The sequence below is a fragment of the Camellia sinensis genome, unplaced genomic scaffold (assembly GCF_055761805.1).
Source record: "Camellia sinensis isolate YWXY unplaced genomic scaffold, ASM5576180v1 Unanchor1, whole genome shotgun sequence".
Taxonomy (NCBI): Eukaryota; Viridiplantae; Streptophyta; class Magnoliopsida; order Ericales; family Theaceae; genus Camellia; species Camellia sinensis.
The window spans coordinates 274,285-282,953 of record NW_028128987.1 but is presented as its reverse complement, the minus strand read 5'-3'; the positions used below and the strand labels follow the sequence as shown (position 1 = coordinate 282,953).

Genomic DNA, 8,669 nt, shown 5'->3' with positions numbered 1-8,669 from the left:
GAGAAACCTTTGCATGCTCCAGAAGATTAAATGTAATGTTGATACTTGATACCATTAAATGGATATTTCAATATTTGATCCATTCATTGACATTTAAATTAAAATATTCATATACTTGAGTGGTTTCATTATATGTACAACATGTATTACTGGTTGTAGTTCAATATCTATCATTTTTCTGTCAAATGAAGATGTTTCTCAAATTTTTCTAGAAGCAAGATTTGAAGTAGTGGGATGCTTACTAATTCTAATTTTAGATATATTGCATGTGATTTTATGTAAACCTCTATGATCACTGATCATGTGAGATGTCCCCAACATAAGGTATGAACATGTATGATAAAGAGCGCTAATTTCTTACTTATTAAACAACAAGGTTCTGTGAATGCAGTGAATTATGATGGAAGTGTTTACCTACTAATTATTAGTCAAGATTTTTGTGTCTAGCTTTTTTGTTGCGCAGTTATTACAGACATCAATCATTTTTGTGTCCACCTCATGGGTAGAATTGCCAATGTTTCCTATAATCTGAAGGTGTTTTTTTGGTGGTGTTGTCTACATAGCGTAACTTGGTGGCAAAGTAGTTGATCATTACGATGCCTTGGCCACCACTTTTTTTAAAGGTTACGACATGACTTTTCATGTAATATAATCATGATTTGTCCAATGAAGCTATAGCATGCCAAATTGGCATCAATTTAACACTATGGCTACCATTTGAATATGAAGTGTCTACACCTAGCAATTTAACACTATGGTATAAGTTTATTGAGGCGATTAATAATTTGTTTAAACTTAGCTTGACTTGTTTATATGAAGAGCTAATATTGAACGAGTTTTTAACGAATTGATATTGAACGAGTTTTTTCAAGAATATGAATTTGCTTGTCTATGTATGAATATCCCACAATCTTGTTCAAATTCTTTTCTATATTTGTCATACTTGCAATAGGTTGCCATGTTTTTCTGTTTACCGTGTGTTATTTATCATGGTATGCTAATTCTTTCAGATATCCAGTGACGAAGCTGTAGAAACTGCAAAGCAGCTGGCACTCCAAGAGGGCTGGTTGGTTAGTATTTCTTGTTAATTTTTAAACCATTACTATAATTCGAGAGGAAACATTAGATCAGAGATGCTTTCTTCTTCTATTTTCAATATCTCTATGTCTTAAAAAAGGGGAAAAAAATTGAAGACTAATTCAATGTTGAAGACTGGATGTCTGAAAGAAAACTATGGATCAATTGAAGACTATGGATCAATTCATATTGTCAACCTTTCATGAAATATTGTCAACCTTTCACATGAATTAGTCTTCATATTGTCAACCTTTCATGAAAAACTAGTTTTCATATTGAATTGATCGAACCTTTCATGTGTGTTAACTTTACATGAATTAGTGATTCTCAACCTTCCACATGAATTAGTGATTGTTCGTTGCACTATGAATGTGTGTTAACTTTACATTTTACATTGATATTCCTATTCTAGGTCCTGTTTTGGAACTCTGAAGTTTGTCCAGTTGTGTTCAAGCTCAACTCCAGCTGACTGGTCCATATAAAGAAGATTATTTGTTTGTATTTAGTTTATCTAAATTGCTAACTGAACCAGTTCTATAATTATAGTTGTATATGTGTATGTATTGGGCCTTGAAAAGAACAAGTTAGCAAAGAACTAGAAAGAGGAGGATTCCAACCAACCTCAAAACATGTTAGGAAGATAAGTAGATAGAAGATAATTCAATTTGTTTTTTTAATGAAATTTTAGGTGGTTTTACCTTGTCTTTCCTTCATTGGATTTGAACTCTTATGAATATTTATGGTTTCTCCATCTGTTTAACAACTCCTCAAGCTTCCAAGGTTCCCTTTAATTTTCACATGTGTTTATGTGAGGATGAGGTAACCATTATTACAGCAAAAAAGAGAGAATATGATTGAACTACATGAATATTTTTCATGCATGTTTCTTTTTAAACAAAAGTATAAATCTTCTGTGTCAAATTTTTGCAAATTCACACTCCATCCCTCTATCAGAATTTATGTTTCTTTGGTGATGACAATGAAATCTATTTGGTGGTTGGGATTGCATAAAAAATAAAGTAACACAATTTGGAATTATTTTTATTGTGTGAAACAGTGGAAAATAAATGACATGATAGCCAATTTTGATGCACCATTCTAGAAAACATTTATTAAAATTTTCTTGAAAATATGTTTACTTAACAAAATATTTAAGATAGTTTTTGGTTTGATAATGGACATTAGAAGCAAGATCAACTTTAAAATAGATGAGCAAAATCATCTCATGTGTTATCTTTATTTTGAAATAAGGTGTGCCATTTCTAACATAACATCAAGGGAGAAATTCCCTTTTTACTAAACTTGGACAGATTCTGACCCTTTGTGTGTGGATATCATAAAATATCCTTCAAAACATAATAATAGCTATTGATACCCTTTTCTCATTGTCTTTCCTTTGGCTTTGGCCTTGGTTGCCTTCACCTTGGGGTGCCCGTAGCTTTCCTCGACCTACTGATGGCAGATGTTGATTGGTTGTTGCATAGGATTCAATACTAATAGTGATTGATTTCCTCACTTCCTCATGAACTCTTCTAATATGATCTGCAAAAGCCTAACTCAAGCTAGCCTCATGTTAAATGGTTACTAAATTAAGAACATGTTGATTTGTCTTTCATGCATTCTGCATTCTGCAGAGTGATGCAGTGGTAACATGTATGATGGATTGTCCGCTTATACAAAATATTTGCTATGGTCATAAGCAGAAATGTTGATTTGGTCATAAGTAGAAAGATAATTAAGGGTGGGACTCGTGTTGATTATGTTACCAACCAGATTACAAACTATGTAATGAGTATTGTTAATAAAAAGAATATGACTGCTAATCTCAAAGCCCACGCAATGAAGAACCATCTATGGGTTTTTGTCAATGCTCTTATTGACAACCCTGCTTTTGATTCTTAAACCAAAGAGACTTTGACAATTCGCCAAAGCAGTTTTGGGTCAAAATGTGAAATTTCACAGGAGTTCCTGAAGAAAGGTTTGTTCTATTATTTTGAAATCTTTATTATTATTATTATTATAAATTTTAAAAAAGAAAAGCTGTTTACTCCTTTTGTGAGCGTAATTTTGATGCTTCTGTGGTCAATTCTCCTGCAGTGTCCAAGTCTGGAATAGTGGAAAGTCACTTGTCATGGGCAAATTTTAAGTAGAGCAAGGATCTTAAGAAAACTGATGGGACAAAGAGACAGAGGATAACTGGGAATACCAAACTAGACGATGCTAATGATGCCAGAGGGAAGAGCTCTGATAAATGTACCTTGATTTTGACAGAAGGTGTTTCAGCGAAGGCACTTGTGGTAAGTTGTTTAGCTATTTAAGTAGTTTCAGTTGAGTTTGGTTTTTTTAGAGTTTTTAACTGATTTGAGTATATACAGATGGCATGAAAGGATATATGAATTTGGGATTAGACTGTTATAGGTTGTGAATCAAACCACGAAAGGATAAAATTGTCTATTTATGTATTTTTTATTTTATTTTTTTGGGGTGAGAAAGAATGTTGAGTAATTTGCATGGTTAGCTTTAATTGTAGTTTTTTATTAAATGGATTTATTAGATGGAATAGAAGAATCAGTAGAGCTAGAAGGTTTTATAGTTACAGCTCAAATTTTCTTTTGATCCCCTTGTGGTAGGGTTTTTTATTTGTTGATCTTTTATTGTCTTTTAGAGTTTTTGTGTTGTTTAATCCTGGGGTAATGCCTAATAAGTAATGGCTGAGGCTGTGTAGTTCATCTCTCTGTCTAGTACTTGTTGAATTTTTATGTGAGTCAGATAGAAAAAGAGGAGACTTTCACCTACCTCGTCTGTGGTTTGGCAATTGGGCAAAAAACCCCTAAGGTTTGAGAAACCTACAATTACCATGATGGAAAGCTAATGGACCAATGGCAAAATGGTAAAAATATATGAAATAAAAAGAGAATAGAAAAAATATATGGTCTATGGTTGACAATTTCTAGTTTATCGTGGCTTGTGATGTTACGTAGTTGATGGTTGACAATTTTCTAGTCTTTGGTGCATGTATGCTTGGTATCATATGGTATATTTATAAGGTGGTAAGTGTCGTCCTTTTTCTTTTTATAAAAATTGTTCTGTAACATTGAATAAGCATGTATGTCAAATATTACATCACAAAAATAAGAGCAGAATTAGGAGAAATGGGAAATTTATATATGGTTGGTTTTGCCTCACATTTACAACAAAAAATATTCTCACCATTGGCCTTATAGGCCAAGTGGTACCTGCGTGTTCTCCCAACCTTGATGTTTCGGGGCTCGGATGCTCAAGTTTCTTTCCTATCTTGATTAGCCTAGAAAATGGGCAGGATCCTGTATTATTGATTATTCAGTTTATTAAAATTAGAAAAAAAATTATGATAAAAGGGGCCTGAAAAATGATGCATTTCGAAATATTTTTGGAGTTTTTTGGGAGTCATATCACCTCATTCAAGAGCTGCTGATATTCCTGATAAATGTCAAGTTGCAGGCCATTAGGAGTCCAATTTGTTATTGGTATTTAAAATTATCGTCTTCTTGCATTGTGGTTTTTTATGCCTTTATTTTTTTGTTGGTTGTATGGTTGGGCTTGTCTCTTTAATTAACACTAACTAATCCTTGGTATGCTGCTTACGCATGAAACTTCTATTTTGTTGGAGGGAGAGATTTTGTAAATCTTTCTTTCATTTGAATTCAGCTGCACTACATCTTTGATTTATTCTACAATTCAAGGCAAGCAAAAATGAAATAATCGCAAGGTGAAGGATAAAGGAAGGGATGACAAGTCAGGTGTTGCAATCCAAGACATACTCCAAGAAGAAAGCCTTGCTGATGAAAGAAAAGATTTCACGATCGAGGATGCAGAACTCGTGCTTGAAAATTCTGATGTGTCTGATTCAGTAGATTGTCTTCCTGAAATGCAGTCTGATTCAGAAGACAGAGATACGGACACATTAGAAGTTCATCCCCCCACAGAGGCCAGTAGTAGTGTAGTAAGTGGGCTTTCAACTGGACAAAATGGAATTAGACAAACAAATAGTTCGTCTGTAGTGGATGATAGTTCATCGACATGTTCCACAGACTCGGTTCCATCAGTGGTAATGAATGGGTCTTATAAAGGGTATTCACTTCCAAACCACAAAAAACAAAAATCACCAAGCAGGTAAACTTATCCTGCTACTTTCTTTTTTTTTATTTTTTTTATTTTTGATGAAGCTACTACATTCATTTTAAGCACCCAGGTATGAATATTTTTATATTTCATATGGTTTGCTACAATTTTGTAGAGAAAGAAATCAGCGAGGCAAGGCAACTTGCGATGCAACTAATTTGGCCAATGAAGACTGTATTCTTGCACCAGAACCTTCAAGAGATGTAGCACAACCAAATGATGCATCTGAAAGTTGCAAGGCTAAATCAGAGTCTGAGACTGTTGTATACTCCTTGCAGGATCGGATAAAGAAGCTTGAGCAGCATGTGGTGAAGATGGTGGTATTCCTAACCTTTCTTCTTCTTTTTCTTCTTCTTTTTTTCTCAAGTTAGTGTTATTAGAAAATGCTAAAACCCTAGCGAATTACCTTTTCGGAATGCACGTTCCGAAACTTGGTACACTTATGCTCTAAAACAGTAAATTTAGTGATCCAAAGCGATCTGAAATTTTTTACTATTTTTTTCCCTCCACTTTATTACTATTTTTTTCTTAATAGAGAGGCTGATCCCCATGACTTAAATATCTTCAATCAATCAATTATTGGGCTTTTATATGTATGGATAGATTTTAGTCACGGTTTCCGAATGTTTCCATCTATTTCCAAGTTCCTTTTTTCGTTTCTTTCTATAGTCTTTTTGAAACATTAATGTTTCCATGCATACTGACATGACACTGGGTTGGAATGTTGATCCTTGCTGATTAGTTAGAAGGGAAGTTTCCCTTGGAACTTGTTTTATAGATCAATGATGTAAACTTTGTAGGTTAACACTTTCAGAGGATCCTGCTTTGGCGATGGCATTTTCAGTTGCACGGAGAGCTGCAGCTGTTCCCCTATTGCTTGTTAATGGAACATATAGAAAACTGTTCGTTCCTGTCTTGATTCTACTATTCTCCAACATCAATTACAGAGGCTGAACGATCATGGTTCTCTTAAAGGTTTTCTACTGCTCAAATTGTTTATTTTATTTATTTTTTCCATTTCCCTACACATCACAGGTATGCTTTTTTTCTTACTGTTTTTGTGATATTTCTTTTTCTAAGGGGTAAGGGTAGGGTTTCTTAAATTAGTCGTTACATTTAATGGTTGTTGGGTTTCTCGCATAACAAATTTAGAACATAAATTTTCCATGTATAAGATTTCTTATGCAACACTGGTGCTGATAGCCACTCAGCATCAGACTTTGGCTGCCGTAGAACAACCTTAAAACATGTATCTTTGGCATTCATAGGCAATAATCATTGCCCACGAGTGTTTTTAGTGGACATATTCCCACTGTGTAAAAACGTATTTCACTATGCTCAATCATGTTCTGTTTCGCCCTTGTAGAGGATTGATTTGCCCTTATAGAAGATTGATTTTAACATGCCTCTTATTCATTTGTATCATATTTTAAATTTTGCAGGCTAGCAAAGGTCGGACAGGCTTGATGGTATCTGCTTACCTTATTTATAGTGGCATGTCAGCAGAGGAGGCTCTTCAAGTGTATGCACATAAACAGACTACCAATAATGAAGGAGTAAGTCATATTATGTATAAAAGGCTATCATGTAGGACTTTGTGAAGTAAATGACAACGAAATGCAATTTAGCAGTTTGCACATTTTTAGTTTCCAAATTGGTTCACAAAGGAACAGGGACGTGTATGGGTCGGTTTGGTTTGGGTGGGCAACTAGCAGAATCAAACCAAGAAACCTTGGGTTGGTTAGGGCTACTTAGTATTGAACTATCTATATGTTAATAAACTGAACATGTTAAAGGATGGTATTGGATTCATTAGCCAGTCTTGACTTTCGGTAGTTATGAGTATTTTATTTAGAAGTTCATTGATCTGCATGTATTGGACAGGTCTCAATACCAAGCCAACGGCGTTATGTAGGGTACTGGGAGAATACACTTTCTATTCCTAGGGGAGTTGATCATGGCCCTTCATCTGTGAACTCGCCTGAACCATGTAGCAGAGAATTGGTTCGAATTCGACTTTATGACACGGTTAACACTGGCTCTGTCTTCTTTGTGGTCTTAGAGTTACAAGAGGTAAGTGCATTCCACACTTTTGAGATAGTAAATGATATACTAAATTAGAAGTGCATCTAGCTAGAAATCCCAAAATATAGGATGCTGGAAATCCCAAAAATAACTCAATGAAGATGGTCAACATAAAGACTTCACCATGTTCCTTGGGTTTGTTGTTTATATATGTATGTATATATGTTAAAATGCTACTGGTAATGCTTATAAAAAAAAATCTTGATTCTCTAGATTTTCTAATTTTTTATTGAGAGTTAACCATGGCTTGGGTTTTCAGCTCTTTATTGATGGTTTTCTATATTGTAAAAATTGACTTGGAGAATGCATTATACTGAAAGTGGCACAACTTTTGTGCTCTTGCCATTTTCTTGTTAATTTCAAGTGGGATAGCTTGAATTGACGTGTGATACCTGAGATCATTTAATAGTGTTCATGAGTCAATCATAATATTTTTGAATTTAAGCTTGATTATCTGCTTTGGTTTATGTAATTTGATTGGAGTTTCCTCACATTCATTTTAAACAGGTTCCTGGTCAGCGGTATTGTCCACCCGTGGAAGTCTTTAAGAGTTGCTGCAAATAAGTTAAAAAAGGTTGTGTGAGACCAAACAGCTCCCGGTATTATCTCTTTTTTGTTGATCAAGGTGGAGAGGGGAATTGATCAAAACTAGTAGAACCTCATCTGGTAGTCCAAATGGACACAGAGAGTTCTGTACTGTACCAGAAAACCTGCCTCGACTATTGTTTTGAAAAACCAATAAAGGTGAGAAATTTATAATACATTCACATACGTAAAGAGCATTGCCTCGACTATTGGGTTCCAATTTCTCTATTTTGGTTATTTTTTAATTAATTTTATATATTTATCATGCTTCTCTGATAAATTTTCCAATTCTATTTCTTTATTAGGTGCCTTACATCACTACTGCTTTGATGGATGCGAAGCTTGGCACGAAAGGCCGCAAGGATCTTTTTGATTGGCTATCAAGGCAACTTAGTGGATTAAGCAATTTTCCTAATGCTGTAAATCTGAATTATGTATTGTTTCAAATTGTTATGCGAGATGGATGTGACTTGTGAATGAAAACTTAGAATAGTAATATTGTGTCGAATGTTAATGAATTATGTATTGTGTCGAATGTTAATGATTCAGTTAATTTGAATGATGCTTTAAAATTATAGGTTTATTATGGATTGAATGAATTATTAGAATTACAGGTGTATTGTTTTCCTGCTTTGGCGACCAATTTATTAGTCACGACAAATAAATAATTTTTTTTCGCAAAAAATGACAATTGCCGACCAAGAGTTTTGGTCGCAAACAATACATCTATTGCCGACCAAAACAGCTCTTGTCATGCCCTC

At 34.2% G+C, this 8,669-nt stretch overlaps 1 protein-coding gene across 2 annotated transcripts; it reads left to right on the top strand.

Annotated features, from left to right (window-relative positions):
* The first annotated feature begins 5,401 nt into the window (after window positions 1-5,401).
* On the top strand, window positions 5,402-8,410 carry LOC114265093 (phosphatidylinositol 3,4,5-trisphosphate 3-phosphatase and protein-tyrosine-phosphatase PTEN1). Of its 2 annotated transcripts, none has more exons than XM_082910776.1 (4): window positions 5,402-6,213; window positions 7,123-7,311; window positions 7,831-8,067; window positions 8,214-8,410. In XM_082910776.1, the coding sequence occupies exons 1-3, from the start codon at window positions 6,199-6,201 to the stop codon at window positions 7,885-7,887; spliced, it is 261 nt and encodes an 86-aa protein (XP_082766902.1). In that variant the 5' UTR covers window positions 5,402-6,198; the 3' UTR covers window positions 7,888-8,067; window positions 8,214-8,410. The 2 variants fall into 2 exon arrangements, with proteins under 2 accessions (XP_082766902.1, XP_082766901.1); XM_082910775.1 differs by lacking the exon at window positions 5,402-6,213 and adding an exon at window positions 6,579-6,794.
* The last annotated feature ends 259 nt before the right edge of the window (window positions 8,411-8,669 follow it).